The 26,163-nt window shown below is 41.9% G+C and overlaps 1 protein-coding gene across 2 annotated transcripts in view; it reads left to right on the top strand.

Moving 5' to 3' along the window:
* ITGA9 (integrin subunit alpha 9) overlaps positions 1 to 26,163 on the top strand; it is a 519,026-nt gene that overhangs the window by 36,345 nt on the left and 456,518 nt on the right. For both annotated transcript variants that reach the window (XM_056520347.1, XM_056520346.1), the window contains exons 2-3: positions 24,062 to 24,189; positions 24,864 to 24,970. In XM_056520347.1, coding sequence (XP_056376322.1) covers positions 24,062 to 24,189; positions 24,864 to 24,970 — 235 coding nt within the window. The remainder of the gene's footprint in view (positions 1 to 24,061; positions 24,190 to 24,863; positions 24,971 to 26,163) is intronic.

Raw genomic sequence — 26,163 nt, 5'->3', positions numbered from 1 at the left:
TTATTTGGGTGGTGGGTTTATCTAGCATGGATCTTGTTTATCAAGAAGTTGCAGCAGGAAGATGAATTTTGCGCAGCTCTGCTGTGGTGGGAAAAGCTCTACCACATACACTTTTTCTAGACGCTTGTGAGGGAGGGAAGTAGACACTTTCCCGGGTCCTGAATTTGTCAGGTTAGGTGTTTTTACTTAATTTCACAGAGCTGCCTGGACATTTTCACTTACATTTTAGATGCTACAATCAAATTTGATTGCGGTGTCCATGATCGGTGATGTCTGGCATTAGAGATGGGTCCTGGTAGCAGATAGCCGCCAGGACCACGCAGCTATGACCCACGCTCAGCTCCTGTCACAGAAGGGGAGTGGGATGCTATCATCCTCAAGAGGTTAAAGGTTGAATTGTGGAAGGTAGAAGTGATTCTCACGCCTACTGGTAGGTGGTGTACCTTTGCACACAAAATAGCGACTTTTGACATAAGTCGCAAATGATAAATACGTGACCACTGCATGGTCAAAAAGAAAAAGTTCTACATTTAGGCAAAAAGAGAAAAACTGTCTATATCAAAAGGCGCATAAAAGTCTCAAAAATATGCTGCTTGCGCCTGAACTGCGCCAAAACGTAGACAAAAAAAATGCTCTAAAAGCAATGATAAATCTCCCCCAGGGTCTCCACACAGGTCCTGACAGAAACTTAGTGTGTCACCCCAGTAGTTAGGAGAACCAATGAGGAGGAGGTTTGTTACAGTGTGTCACCCCAGTAGTAAGGAGATTACATAAGGAGGGGGTTTATTACAGTGTGTCACCCCAGTAGTAAGGGGATTACATGAGGATGAGGTTTGTTAGTGTGTCACCCCATTAGTTAGGAGAACCAATGAGGAGGAGTTTTGTTACAGTGTGTCACCCCAGTAGTAAGGAGATTACATGAGGAGGGGGTTTGTTACAGTGTGTCACCCCAGTAGTAAGTAAGTAAGGCGTAGTAAGTAAGGTGGGGCGTGTCAAATTAGCTTTTGCCTAGGGTGGCAAAAATCCTTGCCCCAGCTCTAAATCTGCAAAAAAAAATTAAATTGCTCTCCACGGCCAGTTTTGTAAGCCAGATCTGGGCTAGCGCAGTTTCCTAACAAATTGAGGATTTTGCAACACACTTATGAGTCACACTTCATAACTCTGCAACCGCACTGCAAAGGGAAAAAACTAAAGTGTGTACCAAAGTCATTTTAGTCGAAATCACTTTATGCAAACATTAACTTTATGCATTAATTTTGTGCAACAGAGACATTTCTGTGACTTTTTTATACCAATAAAGGCTGTAGACCTGTTGATAAATTCTCCCTATAGTGTATTGTTATATAAGAGTTTTTCCGATCGCAGAACAGATTGCCAGGGGGTAGGGATTGGGAGCAGAAATGAGGGAAAAAATTCTCTATTCTTATCTCTCCTGTCACTCCCGGTCTCACACCACCACTGCTTGCCGCTTAGGGGTCAATGGGGAAAGTGCCCCACAGAAAAAGTATAATAGAAAGATTTGCACCGATTCTGTGTTTTGAACCCACTCCTGGTTTTGGTTTACATTTACTGATGTAAAATACTGGCCTAAATACTGCCATGTTTATTTCCATTTGGTTGACTTTTGTTATTGACAAAACCAGTGCGTCTTCGACACCCCAGGAATCTTTCGCAATTGTAAAGTGGTGCTTACTAGAATATTGTACTGGAACATCAAATCCTGATTAATGGGGTGTTACCCTATTAGCTGCTTTACTACTTGTAAAGTGAATATTTAGGACACTGGAGTAGAAAGGCTTATATTGCGGAGAAGGTCATCCCAGGATAGGTTGTGAGTGATATGTGATCAAAGCAATTCTCTCGGCAGCTGAATCCTTGTAGAAATAATTGTGTGTAGCTACAGGTTTATTACCCATTTAAGTGTATTTCACATGGGGTTGTCAATTGCATTTGAAAACCACTCACAAGCATAAATGGTTAAATTATACATTAGGGAAGTCTAACTTTTTTTTTCATAGTAAACAAAATCTTGGTATTCTTCTTTGTCATGTCTGCTGTTAGCCAATAAAAACTGCTTTTTTTTTTATTAGTAATCTAAAGCCCCATTGTGTGTTTTTTTTTCCATGTGACCCATAACAAAAAATGCAGCAGTTATGTTTTTTACACAAATGTGCAAAATTGTAGTGAGATTTTGTGCAAATTTCTGTAAAAATGTACGCAGAAACGGTGTGTGTAAATACACCTTAATAGCAATCCAATGATTTTTTTTAGAACACATGTACAGTTGTGATTAAAATGAACATTAGTACATGTGGGTAATACCATTTATACCTCATTTGTGTATGAGGGGTTTGGAAATTTAAAAGAAAAACTACTTGTCCAAGGGACTAAAATAGAACACAATCTACTTGTCCCTTATGAAAATCCACTTGTCCTGGTACACAAAACAATTTCACCCAAAATAGTACGTAAATAAGGTCTTTATCAGTTTATTTATTTAGTTTTTACACTTTCATTTTTTTCCTCCTCACCCTATAATAGCCATAACTCTTATTTTTCCATCTACAGACCCATATGGGGGCTTGTTTTTTGCGGGACCAATTGTACTTTGTAATGACACTTAACATTTTTTCATAACTTATGCTCTGAAACAAAACAAAAAAATATTTGCCATATACGACATTCACCTTCTGGTCAAACTTACATGTTATTATAAAACTTTAAGTCAGCCTGATTACAGCTATAACAAATTTGTTTAGTTTCCGTCATGTTTTACAAATGTAAATATATTCGAAACATTTTTACCGTATTTATCGGCGTGTACCACGTACTGGCGTATAAGACACACCCTCATCTTAACAGGGAAATCTGAGTAAAAAATGTATAAATGTAAAATTAATGAATGAAAGCTCTGAACTAAATGCCTCATCATGCCCCCAACTTTGAATCCCCCTGCTCCTCAGTTTGCCCCCCCATGCCACATCTTTCCTCACCCTTTATCAGCCCCTGTGCCACATTTACCCCCTCCTTTGATGTGTGCCTCATTATTTTGCCTTTGTTCCTCCTTTCCCCTGTGATTCCCGTGCCTCATCATTTACCCCTTGCCTCATCATTTACCCCTTGCCTCATCATCTCCCCCTATTCTCTATCTCCCTGCTCATAATTCCCCCCTGCTCATCATTTCCCCCTGCCCTCTATTCCCCCTGCTCTCTATCCCTCCCCCCTGCTCTCTATTCCCCCTGCTCTCTATCCCTTCCCCCTGCTCTCTATCCCTCCCCCTGCTTTTTATATTTCCTTACCTGGCTGCGCTCCTGCAGGCTCCTCTGCGCGGCATCAGGGACATCACCCATCATTCCCTCCAGCCGCCACAGGAGAGTGGCCGCAGCGCTGGCTGCTTGTTAAAGTTCAGCAGCCTTGCAGCGGCAGCTTTAGAACAGTGACCATCGGTGGCTGAAGGGAATGATGAGTGACGTCCCTGATGCCGTGCAGAGGAGCCAGCAGGAGTCGTCACCCGCCATTCTTTTCTGGCCGCACAGCCCGTATGACCTGCCGCCTGACCTGAGTCTGCCGGAGCATGGCCAGGTAAGGAAAATAAAAAACATGAAAAGCAGTGGAGTATGGGCCCGCAGCAGTCGCCTCTGGTCACTGATTTAAAGTGGCCGCGGCCGGGCTGCTGATCTTTAACAAGCAGCCGGAACTGTGGCTGCTTTAAAGGGGTACTACCATGCTGACAACTTATCCCCTATCTAAAGGATAAGGGACAAGTTGCCTGATCACGCTGGGGACCCCCGTGATCTCGCACGCAGCACCCCGCTCTCATCAGGCCCCGGAGAGAACATCGCTCTGGGTCTGATGACTGCCAATCACGGGGCCGGAGTATCGTGACGTCACGGCTCCACCCCCATGTGACGTCACGCTCCGCCCCTCAATGTTAGTCTATGGCAAGGGGCGAGACAGCTGTCTCGCCCCCTGCCATAGACTTGCATTGAGGGGCTGAGCGTGACGTCACACGGGGGCGGAGCTGTGACATCACGATCACTGGCCCCGTCATCAGACCCGGAGCGGATGTTCGTTCTGGGTCCTGATGGTAACGGGGTGCTGCGTGCGAGATCAGGCAACTTATCCCCTATCTTTTAGATAGGGGATAAGTTGTCAGCACGGTAGTACCCCTTTAAATCAGTGACCAGCACATTTATCGGTGTATAACATGTAGGTAGGGTTTTTGCCTCAAATTTAAGTTTTAAAATTGCGTGTTATACGCCGATAAATACGGTAATAAAAAAAAAATAAATTTGACCTCTGTAACATTTTTCAGTATACCAGACTGTATGAGGGCAAATTTTTTGTACCGTAAGCTGCTTTTTATATTTGTACCATTTTGGTATTGATCAGACTTTTTGAACGCTTTTTACTTTTATCTTTTTTTTACATTAACGCCATTGACCGGATGGGATATATAAAGTTATATTTTAATTGTTCAGACAATTATGCACGCGCCTATACCAAATATGTTTATTTTTATTATGTTTGCTTATTTTGGTATGGAAAATGGGAAAAGGGGGGGTAATGTGAACTTTTAATATGAAAGGGGTTAATGTGTGTTTTCTAAACTTTTATGAAACTTTTTTTTTTTTACACTTTTAGGAGGAATTGTTAGATTCCTCATACAGATCAATGCAGTCCTATTGAACTCTATTGATCTGTGTGATCTGTGCTCATTTGATTGAGTATGCTCAATCACATACAGATCTACGGCAGTCACTGAGGAACAGGTAAGCACTCCGGCTACCTGCACAGTGGATCAACTCCCACGATTGCACAGTGTTTCAAAGAAATATATAGTAGAGGCCAATTTTCAATGACCCTTTGGTATGGTCTGTGTTCATACTAGTGGAAATGTTGTATATTGGTAAAACAAACCCTTAATATCACTGAATAAAACTGAATTCATTTAACAATAAAGGAAAGCAGAGAATAAGATAATGCCACATAGGAGTCCCATCTGTGATTGTATTCTGTATATTATCAAATGAGCCCACATCAAAGTAATGCAGGGTATGACAAGAAGAGAGATGACCTGCACTTATATATTGTACTTGGTTTTATCTGGAGTTGCAGGACAAGGTCTCTTAGATCAATTGCACAATGTCAGCTCACACCTGATGTAGATAATGTCCAGCCGCAGGGATGTGTAGTAATAAGTACAGTTCTTCATATCATTCACACCATCTGTGGCACTCATCGCTTCATTTCAGACCTCCGGTGCTGCTTGTGAAGCTGGTTTTACTTAGGAGATTTTTTTTCTAGGCTTATGTTCACTGTGAAGTGTTTTCTATAAAAGAATGGTCCAAGTGAAGCAATGTCAGTGAAAATAGCATTGATGGAGTAGAAATAGAGTGGTGTAAACTTTATGTAACTATATATAAAGCTTGAAAGATCTCGTGAGCAATGCATATAAATCTACGATCTATATTTTTATGTATCACACTGCTATCAAACCACCACCAAGCATAAAGATTATAGTGGACATACACAGAATGGCCACTTTTTTAGAGACACCCATCATCCATGTAGTAGATCTTTAGACCTTTTTTTGGCCTTAAAGGGGTTTTTCTTATGCCAGAGAGTTAAACAGATTTGTAAATGACTTCTATTTAAAAATCTTAATCCTTCCAGTACTTATCAGCTGCTGTATGCTCCACAGGAAGTTCTTTTTGAATTTATTTTCTGTCTGACCCCGGTGCTCTTTGCTGACACCACTGTCCATGTCAGGAACTGTCCAGAGCAGGAACAAATCCCCATAGCAAAGCTATCCTGCTCTGGACAGTTCCTGACACGGGCAGAGGTGTACCCCTTTAAGAACCACATCAGAACCATTTGTTGTGGCATAGACTACATTAGGTTTGGAAACCACTCTGCAGGAATATTGCAAGTAGGGTTGTTTCTCACAGTTGTCACACATTAGATGGAGGTGCTGAATGTTGTCAATAGCCCGTTCTACTTTATCCCAGAGATGCAGTATAGGATTAAGATCTGAAGCAAGCTGATTCATAGCTATACAACTCTTGTTGCAAGTGTTTTTCTGCTATAGGGGAAGCTGCTGTCATGAAGGGACAAACTTAGTGGGCCACAATGTTTAGATAAGCACTACTGTCCGTACATCTATCCACATTTATGAAAGGACCCAAAGTGTGCCAAGATTACAGTCCACAGACCATTTTACCACCTAAACCTCCCTGGGCTGTTGATATGTGAAAGGCAAGGCTCATCGATTTATGCCTCTTGTGTCAAATTCTGACCATCCCAGCATGGGGCAACAGTCATCTGGATCCATCTCACCATCTTTTTCCACTGATGCAGTTTTTGCTCTCTTTTTCCTATTGTCATCTTATCTTTCTGTTTCCCTTAGATAGCTTTGGCAGTGGAACTGGTCGTAAGCTGTTATAGCCCATCCGTACATCCAGACACGTTAATTGGACACCAGCGTTCTATTCAGCTGCAGTGTGCATGACCGTATCATTGTCTTGATATCCTTCTTTGACAACTTTTGTCCTCAAGTTTTTTAGACAGTCCGTTTCCAACTGTGTTTTCCGGGTGGACATTCTGCACACTTTCAGCCGTGTGATTTTTCTGGATTTGTTTTTTCGGTCACATCAAGCTTGTCATACTCTAGTCACTTTAAAAAAAGAAAAGCCCACAAGGGTGGCAGTTTTAAAATACTTGCTCAGCTAGTCTAGTACTGATGACCATGCCTCAATAAAAGTCACTCAGATAAAAAAAATTCCCATTCTAATGTGGATTCACAGAAAATCTGCTCACTTCATTTTATGCTGTTACTACAGAGTCACATGTGTAAGGGAAGCTACAAATGCTACAGGAAGAGTGTCTCTAAGGTTTCTTTCACACTATGAGTATTCATCCGTTATTAACCCCTTAACGACGCAGGACGTATATTTACGTCCTGCGCCGGCTCCCGCGATATGAAGCGGGATCGCGCCGCGATCCCGCATCATATCGCGTCGGTCCCGGCGCTAATCAACGGCCGGGACCCGCGGCTAATACCACACATCGCCGATCGCGGCGATGTGCGGTATTAACCCTTTAGAAGCGGCGGTCAAAGCTGACCGCCGCTTCTAAAGTGAAAGTGAAAGTGACCCGGCTGCTCAGTCGGGCTGTTCGGGACCGCCGCGGTGAAATCGCGGCGTCCCGAACAGCTGATCGGACACCGGGAGGGCTCTTACCTGCCTCCCCGGTGTCCGATCGACGAATGACTGCTCCGTGCCTGAGATCCAGGCAGGAGCAGTCAAGCGCCGATAATGCTGATCACAGGCGTGTTAATGCACGCCAGTGATCAGCATTAGAGATCAGTGTGTGCAGTGTTATAGGTCCCTATGGGACCTATAACACTGCAAAAAAAATGTAAAAAAAAAGTGTTAATAAAGGTCATTTAACCCCTTCCCTAATAAAAGTTTGAATCACCCCCCTTTTCCCATAAAAAAAATAAAACAGTGTAAAAAAAATAAAAAATAAACATATGTGGTATCGCCGCGTGCGTAAATGTCCGAACTATAAAAATATATCATTAATTAAGCCGTACGGTCAATGGCGTACGCGCAAAAAAATTCCAAAGTCCAAAAAAGCGTATTTTGGTCACTTTTTATATCATTAAAAAATGAATAAAAAGTGATCAAAAAGTCCGATCAAAACAAAAATCATACCGATAAAAACTTCAGATCACGGCGCAAAAAATGAGTCCTCATACCACCCCATACGTGGAAAAATAAAAAAGTTATAGGGGTCAGAAGATGACATTTTTAAACGTATAAATTTTCCTGCATGTAGTTATGATTTTTTCCAGAAGTGTGACAAAATCAAACCTATATAAGTAGGGTATCATTTTAACCGTATGGACCTACAGAATAATGATAAGGTGTAATTTTTACCGAAATATGCACTGCGTAGAAACGAAGGCCCCCAAAAGTTACAAAATGGCGTTTTTTTTTCGATTTTGTCGCACAATGATTTTTTTTTCCGTTTCGCTGTGCATTTTTGGGTAAAATGACTAATGTCACTGCAAAGTAGAATTGGCGACGCAAAAAATAAGCCATAATATGGATTTTTAGGTGGAAAATTTAAAGGGTTATGATTTTTAAAAGGTAAGAACGAAAGTGGAAAAAACGAAAGTGCAAAAACGGAAAAACCCTGAGTCCTTAAGGGGTTAAACATCTGTTTTCTGTGTAAAAACTGATGTATAATAACGGAGGAAATAACGGGTGCTAACGGCTGAATAACGTCCGTCAAAATAACAGCATATTCATCCGTTAAGACCCGTTATAGCATCCGTCATGTACGGCCATTTTAACACCTCAGCCTATAGACTCCCACAGCTGGGACTACTACTACTTCCATCATGGAACAGACTTGTTTCCATAATGGGAGTAGTAGTTCCCCGGATGCGGGAGTCTGTCGGCGGCTGGGGAGGCAACATTAGTGTTTGTACTACTACCCCCATCATGGAACATACTCTGTTCCATGATGGGGGTTGTAGTACATGGGCTGAGGGATTTATCGCACCGGGTCTCACTTCTGAAACCAGATGTGATTAGAAGTTATTAAACAGGGGAGCGGGTGGCATGCTGCGCTCCCCTGTGATGTATGATGTATTTTACTTATATTTTTAAATTCCCCCTCGAGAGCCCTGAATGGCCGGTACTGAGGAGCCATTCAGGGCTCCCGGTGGGGTTTTTAAACTTCAGTGCGTCCCCTTATTCCACCATGTGTAAATGTATGATCCCCCCCCCCCCATATCACCGCCGCTGGTTCCCGACTGTCCCGCTGCTACCCTGCTCCAAGAAGATGAGGAGCAGGCAGTGGGAGGGGAAATAAGGACACTGGGCGAGGGGGGGGGGGGGATAAGCACACTTGGGCCAATGAATTATTATAAACACACTGGGGCCAATTAATTATTATAAATATGCATGGGGGGGCATACATTTAGTAGTTTAAATTCCCTGACAGAGCCCTGAATGGCTCCTCGGTGCTGGCCATTCAGGGCTCCTGGTGGGGAATTTAAAAGCGAAAGTTAAAACACACCGTACATCGCAGGGGAGACGAGCATGCCGCCCGCTCCCCTGTTTAATAACTTCTGATTGCATTGGTCTCAGAAGTGAGACCAGGTGCGATCAATCCCTAAGTCCCTGTACTACAACCCCCATCATGGAAGAGAGTCTGTTCCATAATGGGGGTAGTAGTACAAACACTAATGTAGCCTCAACAGCCACTGGCAGACTCCCGCAGCGGGGGAACTACTACTCCCATGATGCGGGAGTCTGTAGGCAGAGGTATTAAAACGGCCATAAAATAACAGTACATGACGGATGTTATAACAGGTCTTAACGGATGAATATGCCCATTATTTTGACGGACGTTATTCAGCCGTTAGCACCCGTTATTTCCTCTGTTTTTTTATGATCCATTAATACAGATAACGGATGTACAATAACGGTGAATACACTGTAGTGTTAAAGCAGCATTAGTTTAGGTACATCATATAAACAATAAGATAAAACAATGCATGTGATATGAACAATGAGCAAAGTATGTAGACACTATACAGATACTATAGATTCTATAAGGAGAGGAGTAATAAATGGAGAAAGGCTTTTTTCTATAATAAGAAATATTGCAGTTTCTGATTTTGTTTGTCCTTCTCCATAAGGCGACGTTTCCACTTGGTTTTTTTTCTGGCAGTTTTTGGATAGCTGTCACTGCAGTTTTGGTAAAGCCAGAAGTGTATTCAAGAGGAATAGGACATATAAAGGAAGGGCCGACACTTCTCCTCCCTTATGGATCCACTTCTGACTTTGGCTCAAAAACTGCAAGGAGAAAAACCAAATGGAAACTTAGCCTTATGGAAAATAGATATAGATAGGCACACTATTGCTGTCTATTAGATTGATTGTCTTGCCATGATAACTTCTTTTTTTTAAAAGAAGCTGACCTCAGACTTGTTTTGGCCAGGGAAGCCATTTCTGGCTACAGATTGTGACTGCTGCACAGGAAATGTAGTATTCTGCCATTTGAATGAAATACAGTTTATGTCAGTGTTTTTCAACCAGGGTGCCTCCAGCTGTTGCAAAACTACAACTCCCAGCATGCCCAGACAGCCAACGGCTGTCCGAGCATTCTGGGAGTTGTAGTTTTGCAACAGCTGGAGGCGCCCTGGTTGGGATACACTGGTTTATGTAATGGTAGGTCTTACAGAGCAGAGACTCATAGAGGAGGGTCCTGAACTGAGGAGCCTCCCTTAGGATATCTATATGGCCTTACAGAACATATGGAGAGGCTTTGTTGTAGTGATACAACTTCTTTAAATCATTAAAAAAAATATATATAAATGTTCATACTTTATAAGAAAATGTAACAAATTCTGCTTGTACTGTACTAATAATTGGCAATGTGTGTCCTTGATTTATTGCTTGCATGTACATTCTTAAGGAGTATGTATTGCATTCCATGTACTTTTGAGCTTCGCTGTAAATGTTGCAGAACAGCCAAGTGGATTATAGTTAATAGAGCAGGAGAACTTAATGGAATGTCCCCTGGACAATTGAATATCGGGCGAATGGACTTTACCCCCGCCAGAACATTAGGCAAAATAGCGATTAGCTTTGTAAAGTAAAACCAGTAATAAATTGCTGAGTAAAAGGAAATGACTCTGTAAGTAAGAAATGAAAAGCTGATGGCTGCATTGATTTGTGAAAATGAACTAGTCTGCATTTCCATTCTGCCGTGTTTACTCAATGAACTGGACTAATATTAGATAGTGTCCGTGCAAGCACCATGATGGAAAGACATGTCAGCAGGACTCTGCAATTTATAGCCATAAATCGCTTTTGGGAAATATATTCCCTGTTTCTTGTTGAACATTGTCATACAGTGTCCACACACATGCTGTTTGGTTAGGTTTTCCTATTTTTGGGAAGAGAAGTCGGAAGGCCTCTTTGACATATCCTTGGCTCTGCTCCATCATATGCTTTGTTTCACATTCCAAATGCATTAAAACTGTTACAGGAATCCATCCCAGCAAGTCCCTCCAGCACAGACCTTGAAGTCATTTTTTCTGGAAATTAAAAAAGCAGCTTAAAGAACGATTTCCATTGTGCAAAGTAAGATTTCTCTCGGTATTTAAAGGGTTTATATCATATCAGCACTACAAGCATTTAGCTGCATTTGGTTAGATTATTATTGATCGTTTCTATTAGATATGAGTTAAAAAAAAAAGACACACGTAATTGTCATGGCCGTAAATATTGGGACCCCTGAAATTTTTCAAGAAAATGAAGTATTTCTCACAGAAAAGGATTGCAGTAACACATGTTTTGCTATACACGTTTATTCCCTTTGTGTGTACTAAACCAAAAAAGGGAGGAAAAAAAGCTAATTGGACATAATGTCACACCAAACTCCAAGAATGGGCTGGAGAAAATTATTGGCACCATTAATTTAATATCTGGTTGCATACCCTTTGAAAAAAATAACTGAAATCAGTCGCTTCCTATAACCATCAATAAGCTTCTTACACCTCTCAGCCGGAATGTTGGACCACTCTTCCTTTGCAAACTGCTCCAGGTCTCTCTTATTGGAAGGGCCCCTTTTCCCAACAGCAATTTGAAGTTCTCTCCACAGGTGTTCAATGGGATTTAGATCTGGACTCATTGCTGGCCACTCCATTTCTGGGTGCTTTTTGATGTATGTTGGGGTCATTGTCCTGCTGGAAGTCCCAATATCTCGGACGCAAACCCAGCTTTCTGACACTGGGCTGTACAGTGGGACCCAAAATCTGTTTGTATTCCTCAGATTTCATGATGCCTTGCACACATTCAAGGCACCCAGTGCCAGAGGGAGCAAGACAACCCCAAAACATCATTGAACCTCCACCATATTTCAGTGTAGGTACTGTGTTCTTTTCTTTGTAGGCCTCATTCTGTTTTCGGTAAACTGTAGAATGATGTGCTTTACCAAAAAGCTCTATCTTGGTCTCAACTTTCCACAAGACGTTTTCCCAGAAGGATTTTGGCAAAATGTAGTCTTGCTTTTTAATGTCTCTGTGTCAGCAATGGGGTCCTCCTTGGTCTCCTGCCATAGCATTTCATTTAAATGTCGATGGATAGGTCGCGCTGACACTGATGCTCCCTGAGCCTACAGGACAGCTTGAATATCTATGGAACTTGTTTGGGGCTGCTTATCCACCATCCAGACTATCCTGCATTGACACCTTTCATCAATATTTTTCTCTTCCGTCCACATGCAGGGAGATTAGCTACAGTTACATGGGTACTGTGGACAAAGGCAAATCTAGATCTCTGGAGATTAACTTGTAACCTTAAGATTGCTAATATTTTCCCACAATTTTGGTTCTCAAGTCCTCAGACAGTTATCTTCTCCTCTTTCTGTTGTCCATGCTTAGTGTGGCACACACAGACACACAATGCAAAGACTAAGTGAACTTCTCTCCTTTATATCAGCTTTCAGGTGTGATTTTTTTTTTACATTACCAACACCTGTTACTTACCCTAGGGGAGTTTAACCCCTTGTCACAGCGAACGCTCTAGTCCCCGCCTCCGGACCAGAGCGCCAGCTTCCTTGTCCCCTCGGGATCGCGGTGCCTCCCGCTCAGGCTCCCTTCTGCTGAGGTGGTGGAGCCTTGGCTGGCTGAAAGAGGGAGCGGCGTGCCACTGGGTGATGCAGCAGGCTGGACCACTACATTTGAGCCATGTTTCTCCCAGGCCGCTTTATGGTGGCAAAGCATATGTTGACGCAGGGCCGTGGTGCCAACATTGGGCCCTGGCCACGCTTTACCTTCTGCCGACATATCTTGCATGTGGCTATGTGAACCTCCTCCAGATGCTTGATGAAAAACTGCCACACCGCCAAGTAGTAGTAGCTGATTTTCCCACCAACAGTCCGCACTGATTGACTGCTACTGCCGCCGTCTCCTGGAACCCCTGTTCCACTACCTCCCGGGAAGATAGGCTGCCGCGAAGCACGTTTGGCTCCAGATTTTCTACTTCTGCCACCATGCTGACTGCCAACCATGTTACCACCTTGCTGGCTCAGCTGCTGCCTCACGGGCAACCTGCAACTCTCTTCTCCTGATGATGATTAAGCCCCTTCTGCACCCGGCTCCCAATTTTGATCGGCTTCATAATCATCAACAAGTGTCTGCACATCACTGATGTCCTCCTCAGGTTCCTCAACAGTGTCTGCTTCAGGACTCTGAACCCTGGCAAAACCGCCTCCCACATCACTCTCCTCATCACTACATGCCCGCCTAGCGGGGGAAGCAGCAGATGTCTCCTCCACTTCTTGGCTCGGGAGTAGCTGTTGACTGTTCTCTATTAGATCATCCTCACTGAATAGTGGAGCTGAACCCAGAGCATAAGATACTTCTGTAGGGGAGGGAACAGCATAGAACAGAGGCAATGGGAGGACAGGGACTGCTCCTGAGCCATGCCAACTGAGGGTTGTGTCTGAGGAACCCACCGACTGTTGACTGGGGGTATCAGATGTCACTTGTTATGAAGTGGATGACCATGTTAACCAATCGATGACGGCAGATGGGTTGCTGGTCGAGACACGACCACTATCTGATACCGGGAGCTCAGGCCTCTTGCTGCAACTCCTGCTGCCACTCGCCCCTAGTCTGCTGCGACCTCTGCCTGATGAATTTAGGCCTCAGCCACTCCTCTATGCACGTCCTGGCACTTCTCTGCCTAACATACTTAGTGCATATATGAGGGGAGTACAATACGCTTCACTACGCTTAAAACAGTATTTGTCTAGAACAGCTGCAGGTGTGTACTTTTGACTGTCCTTTTACAGTATCTAGACCCTTGACAGATTAACAGGTACAAAATAGTACACTACTTAGATGTAGGTATGTGGTATGCACTTATGAGTGCAAAAAAATGCGCTACAGTACGTGTAATAAACGTATTGGAGTAAAACATCAGCCGGTGATTACTTTTGGCTGTCCTTTCACAGTGTGTGGGCCCTTGACAGATTAGCAGGTACAAAATAGTACACTAATTAGATTTAGGTATGTGGTATGCACTTATGAGGGCAGAAAAATTTACTACAGTATGCTTAAAAAAATATTTTTGCACAACACCAGCAGTACACAACAGTGCTGCAGCACACAGTTGCTATGTACCAAACACAATATTGCACTCTTTCACAGACTATTGGGAATGGACTGCTGGGTATGTATTATACCATCTACAGACTAGTATAACCAGCAGACCATTTGTGGTGGAACAAACAGGGCAGAAAAATGCGCTAGAGTACACTTAAAAATATGTATAAGAGTAAAACACCAGCCGGGGATTACATTTGGCTGTCCTTTCACAGTATTTAGGCCCTTGACAGATTAACAGGTACAAAAATAGTTCACCACTTAGATGTAGGTATGCACTTATGAGGGCAGAAAAATGTGCTACAGTACGCTAGTTGCCCTAAAAAATTATTTCTCCCTCCTCTGAAAACGTTTCTGCAGCTGAGGCAACACAGCTCTCTGCCCCTCCCTGTAATACAATGCTGTTCACAGTGAATGAGGGGTTAATCGCTGCAGTAGGAATAAATTTCTGTGCAAAAACACTGTGCTCTGTGTCCTACAGAAGGCTGAGGTGACTAAGAGGTGAAACACTGCTGCAACAAGCTTGTCTGTTTAACATATACGCAGCGATGTCCATCCTATCTCTCTGCAGTTTAATGAATGAAATGACGAGCCGGAAAATGGCTGCCGAATATATAGAGCTGTGACATCACTGGAGTGACTGACTGCATTCTGCATGTGATTCATGGTCATCCCGCCTACCTGCCTTCCCGCCTTGCCTTCCTGCCTTCCTGCCTTGCCTTCCTGCCTTCCCAGCGTTCCTTGCCCCATGTACCGACATGTAGATCCGCCATTTTAGATGCCCTGGAGCCTCGACCGCAGTAAATGGAGTTTAAAGAAGCGATTTGCGCGATGGAATCTCGGCAATATTCGCATTCGTTGCAAATCAAATTTTTTAATGAAATACATAACGAATTCGGGTTCATCAGCTTTGATTTGCTCTTCTCTAATGGTTACCATTATGTCCCTTTGGGAATAAAAGTGACACCCCATAATTTGACTACTGAAGGAAAATTTTATATGCAAAGCAGCTTATTTACACCATCTTTTCAGGTAGTTTTTCCTAACCATCAGTTTTTCCCTCCAACTACAGAGTTTTAGGAACAGATTGAGATTTAATGCCAAGCCAGAGATCTCTGCAGAAGGAAAGAGTTCCCATCTGCAGATAGCGCTGTTTCGGGTAACATAGCCCGAAAATAGAAACACTGTAGTGATCAGCTTCACCTGCACTATTACCCAATTCATGTTAGTATGGACAACCTTTCTGTCCTTTAACAAAAACGGTCATTCTGTTCAACCACATTAAACCCAATATACTGGGTTATAGTACGGGTGGACAGGAGACCGATGACTAAGATATGTACCTGCAGCCTGGAGCAGTGTCCCTCTGGCGGTTCGCTTCTTTCTTAGGTGAATTGCACACAGGAGGCGGGCCCGCCAGGTGAATTTGAATATTCATGGGGGCTGGTCACGTGAGCGCTCAGTAGGCGCAGGTGCTCACGTGACCAGAGACCATGAATATTCAAATTCACCCGGAAGGAACACCTTTAGTGCACAATTCACTGAAGATAGAAGTAGACCATCAGAGGGACACCATGTCGGACTGAAGGTACGTATCTTAGTCAGAGATCCCACATCAGTCTCCTTGTCAACTGCACTATAACCCAGTGTATTGTGTTTAGTGTGGGTGAACAGGATGACTGTTTTCCTTTGATGCAATTCAGTGGGGAAAAACCCCTGCCTTCTCTAATGTTTCATTAAGATGTAACATGAAAGTTATATGTCTGAAAGTGAGTTCCAAAAACATAGTCTTAATCATTTAAATTCCGCCTTTTAGGATAAATTCACGGTACATTAAATTCATGTAATTTAAATTCATGGTACAGATCCTCTGCTGGCTGCTACAGTAATCTGCAGTGGATTACTGTACAGTGCATGTGGATTATACTTGAACTGATCTCAAGCACATGCAGAGGAAATGTTTGTATTGGAAATTGACCCATGGTACGAATTCTTAAATCTGTAGCTTGTCAATTACTCAAGAAGAAGAGGTATCAATTTGTTGTAAATTTTTTCTCAATGCTATTTTTGGAGAACAAAGAATCTGGAAGCAAACCCTGTTATTGTACATTTTGCTCTGGATTATCTGCAGATCTGTTTCAAGTCAGAAATTATAGAAAAAGTTCAATATAAAAAGTTACTATATACCTTACCAATAACCTCTATTTCTTTATATATTCCTATATATTCCCAGCTCTGTGCAGAGGATGTCATTGTTTCCTGTTCTCAGTGTGACTCCAAGCCTAAATTTAAATGAAGACAGGACTGGTCAGTGGTGAATAGTAAATATGGTGACAATATTCAAAAAGGGGTCAAAAAGTGACCTGTTAGTTTAACCTCTGTTGTATGTAAATTATGTGAGAGTTTTCTAAGAGACGTTATTTTGCAGTATCTCAATGAAAATAAATATATGACTCATTATTATCATGGGTTTCTAAGGGATCGGTCCTGTAAAACTAACCTGATCAGCTCTTTTGAGGAGGTGAGCTCCAGACTGGACTGAGGTGGGGATCGCTGGATGTCCTATATCTTAATTTCTACAAAGTATTTGATACGATGCCACATAAAAGATTGTTACATAAAATTAGAAGGATTGGGCTGGGGGAGAATGTGTGTAAGTGGGTAAGTAACTGGCTTGTGGGTGATTATTAATGGTTCATACTTTGATTGGGTGATTCTAGTGAGTTACCACAGGGTCAGGTCTGGGCCCAACTCTCTTTAATATATTTATTAATGACCTTGTAGAGGGATTTTATAGTAAAGTGTCATTCTTTGCAGTTGATACTAAATTCTGTAAAGTGGTCAATAGAGAACAGTGCACTATTACAAATGGATCTGGATAGATTGGAGGTTTGGGCTGGGAAGTGGCAGATGAGGTCCAACACTGATAAATGTAAGGTTATGCACATGGGGAAGAAAAATCCGGGCTGGGATTATGTATTAAGTGGGAAAACCCTGGGGACGACTGACTACAAGAAAGACATAGTGGAGCTAGAGAGGGTTCAAAGACAGGCAACTGGAGTAATACATGGAATGAAAAGACTACAGTACCCAGAAATATGTTCAGAGTTAAGGTTATTTAGTTTAGAAAAAAATGGCTAAAGGGGAACCAAATAACTATATATAAATATACCAGGGGGCAGTAAAGAGATCTCTGCCTTGATCTTTTTATACCCAGGACTGTATCTATGACAAGGAGACGTCGTATATGTCTAGATGAACGAAGGTTTATACACCAGCACAGATGGGGGTTCTTTACTGTGATAAAAGTGAGACCATGGAACTCTCTGCCAGAGGAGGTGGTCATAGTGAACTCAATAAAAGAGTTCAAATGATGCCTGGACACATTTCTGGGGAGTAATATTATCACAGGTTACGAATAGTAGATTTATAGGGACAGAACATTGATCCAGGGATTTAGTCTCATTACCATATTGAAGTCGGCATCAGCCTCATAAGGTTTTTTTTTGCCCTTCTCTGGATCAACACAATAGAGAGTTGAACTTAATATATATATGAAACAATAAAGAAGGAAAACGCTGCGACTCACCACCTTGTTGCTTGTCTTTATTACCGTGAGAGCATCTTTACAACCGGTAAGCAGACATCGGGGCTGTGCTGAGGGGAGAGAGGAATGTGTGGATGGTGCGGGGAGGTCCCAAGACCAATATATATATATATATATATATATATATATATATATTTTAGAAATATAGTCAAATTATGACACCTGTAATATTTTAATATTTTGTGTTTGATCATCATCCAAGTGTGCCATAAGTCCTCTATAAAATGAAACACGTTCATTTTATTTTTGGTTAATATATTTTCTCGGCATAGAAACATAGAATGTGTCGGCAGATAAGAACCATTTGGCTCATCTAATACTGCTATTACATAAAGTCTATTGCTCACAAATGAAAATATGAATAGCTGTATTTATAGTGAAACTCTCCTCTCCAGAAATGCCTAGTATTGCTCTTTTCCTTTAGACAAAATCTGCTTGATGACAACTAATAGACTGTGCAGTCAAATAGGTGTCAAGGGTTCAGATTTGTCCAGAGTAACATGTGCATGGAATTTGTATGGTTTTGCTCATGTGGTTTCTTGCAGTTCCGTTGGTTTAGTCTTACACTCCGAAAATATAATTAGGGAATACCACTATTCCTATACATCCACAAACCAAAATAAACACTACCATATATAAAGCAAATTTGACAAACTATTCTTGTAAGTCTGTACCCAAATAAGCAAAATAACCCATCTCTGTACAGCTACACAAATTGATATGATCGGACTAAAGATGGTTTCAAAATTTATCTAGAATTCACCAGGACCTGACTGAGACCGAAAATAGGCCTGGGCATTGTAGACTAAGCATCCAATTTCTGTTATTGGTGTGGCTGTGTGAAGGGGGAGCCACAAAGGGGAGGGGGGTAAAGTGTCAGTCATATTTGAGTGTAATAGGGTATATAACGGTAAAAAAAAAAACATTTTAAATATATATATATATATATATATAGAGAGAGAGAGAGAGAGAGAGAGAGAGAGAGAGAGAGAGAGAGATAAATAAACAAACACATGTATATCTAAAAAAAATCATATAGTTATCAAATAACCGGTATACAAGGATGAATATTATCACCATACATATTACCCCCATACAGTTACTGACCAAATCCTGCATACTGAGACCAATATGACAAATAATACCAGTATACAAGGAGGAATATTATCACCATACATATTACTATCATACTGTTACTGACCAAATCCTGTATACAGAGACCAATATTACCTATAATACCAGTATACAAGGAGGAATATTATCACCATACATATTGCCATCATACTGTTACTGACCAAATCCTGTATACTGAGACCAATAATATCAATAATACCAGTATGCAAGGAGGAAATATTACCAATCATCATACTGTTACTGACCAATTCCTGTATACTGATACCAATAATACTGATAATACCAGTTTATATGGTGGAAATGTTTTCCCCATACAGTGACCATATAGTGGTTGTTGTTCAATTTTTCTTCTCCATCCGGCCCAGAATATCATGATCATTTTTTCCAGCCACATCTCATCTCCACAGAACCTGGCAGAAAAACATTTTAGGCTCCGCACTTTTCAAGCACCTATAATGCTCCATACAGTAATAATAACCCACTTAGTGTCTCACACAGTAAAATGGGTAGATAAGTGGGTTGGGGAAGAGTAGGTAGGTCACCCATTAGGTAGTTAGGTCTCTACTGTAGGTAGACAGGTCCTTCACATGGTTACCCCCATTACTGCCATGTGTAGTTAGGTTCCTGTATAGATATCTGCCCCTGTAGCCCCCCCCCCCCCATGTATAGTAGTAGCAGCCTCCTATAGGTAGTGGAAGCAGCCCCCCTTTAGGTAGGTGTAAGCAGCAGCTCCCCTTTAGTAGTCCCCTTTAGGTAGTAGTATTAGAAGCCCACCTTTAGGTAGTAGTAGCAGCAGATAGTAGTAGTGTCAGTTCCCTTTGCGTGGTAGTAGTTGCAGCCTCCTTTAGGTAGTAATAGTAGCAGCAGCACCCCCCCCCCCCCTTTAGACAGTAATAGCAGTAATCTTCACTCTGTGAAAACACCTGAGCACCGCATTTAACTATAAGGACCCTTGAAGATGTCCTGTGGTGTTTGGCACCAAAATGTTATCAGGGTACCTTGGTGATCCCTCTAAGGATTAAATTAGTTTTTTTTCCAGCACATCCCACATATGCTCAATTGGTTTAATATCTGAGGAATTTGGAAAAAAATGCTGCACCCCAAAACATTAGCCTAGCATTGCTTATTTGTTTTTTTAGCAGACATTGGTATCATTGAAGTTCAACAATGTTTTTGATGTCTCAAAATGCCAGAATAAAAATCAATACAATTTGTAAACCCTAATGAAAATGTTTTCTACTATAATATATGTTAACAACTAATATCTCAGTGTTTGAGATTATCTGTTTTCTGATTGAAAAAACTGTGAAATAAACCTAGACAAACAGAGATGTGATCTTCTGTTCTGGATTTACTTGTGATTGACCTGCCTGCTCCATTTAGGTGATAATAGAGTAAGATATGTTATTGCAGAGTTAAAGGGGTACTCCGCCTCTAGACATCTTATCCCCTATCCAAAGGATCTCCACTGTGGCACCCCGCTATTATTACTGCACAGAGCATGCTCGCTCTGTGCATAGTGACCGGCGATACTTGTGATGTCACTGCCCGTCCCTTAATGCAAGTCTATGGGAGGGGGCGTGATGGCCACCACGCCCTCTCCCATAGACTTGTATTGAGGAGACGGGCCGTGACATCACAAGGGGGCAGAGCCGTGACGTAACGATGCTCCGGCCCCTGTAATGCCGGTCATTACGCACAGAGCGAGCGTGTTCTGTGCAGTAATGATAGTGGGGTGCCGCAGCGGAGATCCCGGGGGTCTCAAGCGGCGGGACGCCTGGGATCTGACATCTTATCCCCTATCCTTTGGATAGGGGATAAGATGCTAGGGGTGGAGTACCCCTTTAAGTGGCTTCTTTTTTCTCTAAGACGTAGACTTGATGGCATAGATCAGGGCCTCATTCCAATGTCTATTACAATTTGTCTTTCTTTTTGCCTGTAGCGGTCCCTTGTGTCATGTCTCTAGTGTATACCAGTGTCCTCGGTTTGAAAAAACATCTACACATTTCTTTCAAGTCTTTAGAATTTCTGTTTTATTTTAAAGTCCCTTTCTAGAGGGGTTGTTTCCAGAGAGGAATATTTAGGAATATCAGTAAAACGGGTGAAGACAAGGGGTTGGGGGTGACATTAATCAAAGTAATTAATTAAAGTATTTCAATATGATGGTATTATTTAGTCACTGCAGTAGTAATATGTTGTCCTGGTGGGGAGGTTATATTTTTCCCTGGGTGCTCACAACCCAAGCTACATCAGAGAGTAAAAGTGAGTATATCTAGGTAATAATAGACTAAAAATCTGGTATTCTCCTTATCTCTTACAATGACTTTGTACATCATTCACAACATAAATTATACAGTATGAGAGGAGATTCATCAAAACGTGCAGAGGAAAAGTCCACCAGTTGCCCTTAGTGATCAGATTGCTTCTTTTATTTTTGGAAAGACCTCTGAAAAATCACAGAATTGCAAGACCACCATGAAACACATGTACAGACACTAGATTATTAACTAGACTTTATAGCCCCTGTAGCATATAAGCAAATTAACCCCTTAAGGACCAAGGACGTACCGGTACGTCCTTGGTCCTGCTCTCCTGATATAACGCGGGGTTACACGGTAACCCCGCATGATATCACGGCTGGCCCGGCGTCATAGTGAAGCCGGGACCCGCCTCTAATAGCGTGCAGCGCCGATCGCGGCGCCGCGCGCTATTAACCCTTTAGCCGCGCGCTCAGAGCTGAGCCGCGCGGCTAAAAGCGAAAGTTGACGGTTAACTCAGTGGGCTGTTCGGGATAGCCGCGGCGAAATCGCGGCATCCCGAACAGCTTACAGGACAGCGGGAGGGCCCCTACCTGCCTCCTCGCTGTCCGATCGCCGAATGACTGCTCAGTGCCTGAGATCCAGGCATGAGCAGTCATGCGGCAGAATCGTCGATCACTGGTTTCCTATGAGAAACCAGTGATCAATGATGAAGATCAGTGTGTGCAGTGTTATAGGTCCCTATGGGACCTATAACACTGCAAAAAAAAAGTGAATAAAGATCATTTAACTCCTCCCCTATTAAAAGTTTGAATCACCCCCCTTTTCCCATAAAAACAAACACAGTGTAAATAAAAATAAACATATATGGTATCACCCCATGCGGAAATGTCTGAATTATAAAAATATATCATTAATTAAACCGCTCGGTCAATGGCGTGCGCGCAAAAAAATTCAAAGGTCCAAAATAGTGCATTTTTGGTCACTTTTTATATCATTTAAAAATGAATAAAAAGCGATCAATAAGTCCTATCAATGCAAAAATGGTACCGTTAAAAACTTCAGATCACGGCGCAAAAAATGAGCCCTCATACAGCCCCATACACGGAAAAATAAAAAAGTTATAGGGGTCAGAAGATGACAATTTTAAACGTATTAATTTTCCTGCATGTATGATTTTTTCCAGAAGTCCGACAATATCCAACCTATATAAGTAGGGTATCATTTTAATCGTATGGACCTACAGAATAAAGATAAGGTGTAATTTTTACCGAAATATGCACTGCGTAGAAACGGAAGCCCCCAAAATTTTGTCGCACAATGATTTTTTTCCCCGCTTCACCGTAGATTTTTGGGCAAAATGACTGACGTCATTACAAAGTAGAATTGGTGGCGCAAAAAATACGTCATCATATGGATTTTTCAGTGCAAAATTGAAAGAGCTATGATTTTTTAAAGGCAAGGAGCAAAAAACGAAAATGCAAAAACGGAAAACCCCCCGGTCCTTAAGGGGTTAAAAGAATCCCAGAAAAATCCCTTTAACGTGTGTTTTGCGTGTTTTTTGCTTTTTTAAAAGAAAGCTGTATGAGGACTTGTTATATCGTCAATAGAACCATTTTGATGTACGTATAAATTATTAAAAAGGGTATTGATAGGATAGGTGATAACTAGCTGAGGTCCAACTCCAGTGACCCCCACTGACCCAAAGACTGGGGGCAAAATTGTTCCTGGAATGAACTGTGCAGTTTTTTTGTTCTTTAAAAAAAAACTTTCTATGTTTGAAACTGAATACCAACCTGTTGGCTATATCTTTTGAGACAATGCAAAAGATTTACAAATTCTGTCTAAGGCTGGGTTCACACTACGTTTTGTCCCATACGGGAGCGCATACGGCAGGAGGGAGCTAAAAGCTCGCGCTCCCGTATGTGACCGTATGCGCTCCCGTATGCCATTCACTTCAATGAGCCGACCGGAGTGAAACGTTCGGTCCGGTTGGCTCATTTTTGCGCCGTATGTGCTTTTACAACCGGACCTAAAACCGTGGTTGACCACGGTTTTAGGTCCGGTTGTAAAAGCGCATACGGCGCAAAAATGAGCCGACCGGACCGAACGTTTCACTCCGGTCGGCTCATTGAAGTGAATGACATACGGGAGCGCATACGGTCACATACGGGAGCGCGAGCTTTTAGCTCCCCCCTGCCGTATGCGCTCCCGTATGGGACAAAACGTAGTGTGAACCCACCCTAACAGTGTAAATTTAGACCAGACTAAAGGAATTTGTCAAAGTGACTGATGCTATATGTCAAATCCGGTACACCTTAAGACACTGTTGTCCCCTTTTTGATTGGCTTAGTTTATGTCAATATTTTCACCAAAATTACACTGTTGAGCCACTGTGTCTTATTTAACGACACACCTGTTTCATGTCATGTCAAGTCATACCCACTGCCTCTTTGATGAGCAAAAAGTGTCTAAAACACATAAAAAAACAATAGTCCAGGCTGTGTACACCGCTGTTTTGGTACAAATTGGCCAAGAATTCTGTAACTTACATACTACTACACTACTACACTGCTGAGCACATAAGTTTCTTGTTGCTAATATTTCTAATAAACTAATACTGCAAAATTGTAGAGTAATTTGAATAATTAGAATAAACATTTAGCCCTACTGCTTCAAGTGTCTATCTAAAGTATTAGTGTCGGATCACTCGTGACAGTTTCCTCACCCCATCATTTCCATAATTCAGACAAGAGTTTACAAATTTAGAAATTTTACAAATAATAAAATGTAGTAATATAAATGTCAGAAAATGTGCCTTTTTTTAACCTTGCCTATATTTACATTTTTTACTTTCTGTTTTAGGATACTTGTTGGAGCCCCCAAAGCAGATTCTAAATATAGTTCATTCTTAAAAGCTCCTGGGGCAGTTTTTAAATGTAGAGTTCACAGCAATCCAGACAAGAAGTGTACAGAGCTGGATCTTGGAAGAGGTAAGTAACTTGAAACAACTAACAGTATTTTTATGTTGTTGGAGAGATTGTACAATGTCATGAAATTTAAAGGGGCTGTCCCTTCTTAGACTGAAGTCGCCAACAATCAGTTGACTAGTCCAGAAATACAGTCCCTGGACAATAAGCTGTTACTGCCGAGGGAGCTCCATGCGGTCCCAAATGGGGTCATTCCCCTATGTTGTCCATAGGCCCTAATAGGGCATAAGGAAAGTGCTTTGAGAAAATTCCAAGGCCATTCAGATAAAGTGGCTGCTGCTCTTGCAACCTGGATCACAGGTTGAAACTAGCTAAACTGAGTTGCTTCATTGTTGTAATAGGCGGTGCCCTAAAGTGGCATTATTTCTTCATGGTGCAATTATTTATCCAGCACCCAGACAGGCACGGACACTAGCATGATACCAGCGGTGACAGACCTGTAGAAGTGCACTCAGGACCAAAACAGCTGTCACCACCACCATATCTACATTATATAAAAAGTTTTTGCTAATGACAGGTAGACTTTAAAATGAAGAGAACATTTGAAGCTTCTTCTACCATTAGATCCACAACACTAAAGTTGCTTTTTAAGAATATTTGCTTATAGTCATTATGTGCCATGCTGTAACTTGTGCTGAGCACAACGTGGATTCATTTCTCGCAACTTCTCCTTTTAGGAAACAGTCGAGGGAGTTATTGTGGAAAGACATGTAAAGAGGACAGGGATGAAGAGTGGATGGGAGTTACTCTGGCAAGACAGTCAAAGGCTGATGGCAGTGTTCTGGTAAGTTTATATGCACCCATCATTAATAAAGTACGGTATATACTTGACTAATATTACATCTACTGCTACTTGTCCACACTTATATAAAAATAAGTTGCAGTCTATGTGATTCATTCTCCTGGGTCTTATACTGAAAGTCTGATAAGTAAAACATCATGGCATTTTATGCCGTGGGGCAGCATGATGCTGCACAGTTAAACCACAGAGTGAAGTGTAGCACCCACTGCTTAATGTCACAGAGGTCAGGAGTACCACATTCTGACTATGCCCCGGGCCATGTTTTTTGTCCAGCTTGGTCTGGTCTTCAGTTACCTACATTTCACATGATAAAAAATAATCATGTCCTCATTTTCTTTAGGAAATGGAATGTGCTTTGGTGAATGGTCTCTTTGTTACTGAATAGGAAAAATATGACACTGTTGGCTCATTGCAGAATACAGACAGAAAAGAGTCTCAAGATTAACTGATTTTGTTAGATTGTAGGTACATAGGTCATCGAAGAAGAAAACACTGGGTTGAAAATTCACCTTTAAAGTAGACCTCCTAGTTAAATTCTCTTTTGATATTGTAGAGACATTATATGGAGTCTGTGAGTAATAGCTAGAATACACTTCAATCTCCTAATACCATGTTCTGGTTCTTAGCTTATTATTAAGGTTTTTGGAGCTATTATAGGAATGTATGTCACATTTGTCTTTGAAAACATGGTGTTCAGAAACCTTTCTGCACCTTGAAGTTGCACTTTGTCCTTAGATGTTGTCTATTACATTTTCCTTAGGATCTGGCATTATATCACTGCCTATGGAGGCTTCTAGACACTGTGTCAAATTCCCCCCCCCCCTTCCTTCTCCCCCTTGCAATATAGTATTAAAATGATTCCACTGAATAACTATGTTAATGTGGTATTTTGTTTCTATAGTAAATGTTACTCCACGACAAAAATATTTTTCTAACATATCAAACAAGTCCTTTAAAGGGGTTTTCCGGTGTTTAGACATCTTATCCCCTATCCAAAGGATAGGGGATAAGATGCCTGATCGCTGGAGTCCCGTCGCTGGGGACCCCCGTGATCTGGCACGGGGCACCCCATTTGTAATCAGTCCCCGGAGCGTATTACCGGCGACCACAGGGGCGACGGCGTGTGATGTCACGCCTCTGCCCCGTGTGACGTCATGCTCTGCCCCTCAATGCAA

The sequence above is a fragment of the Hyla sarda genome, chromosome 5 (assembly GCF_029499605.1).
Source record: "Hyla sarda isolate aHylSar1 chromosome 5, aHylSar1.hap1, whole genome shotgun sequence".
NCBI classification, from domain to species: Eukaryota; Metazoa; Chordata; class Amphibia; order Anura; family Hylidae; genus Hyla; species Hyla sarda.
This window is presented reverse-complemented; position numbering and strand designations above follow the sequence as displayed.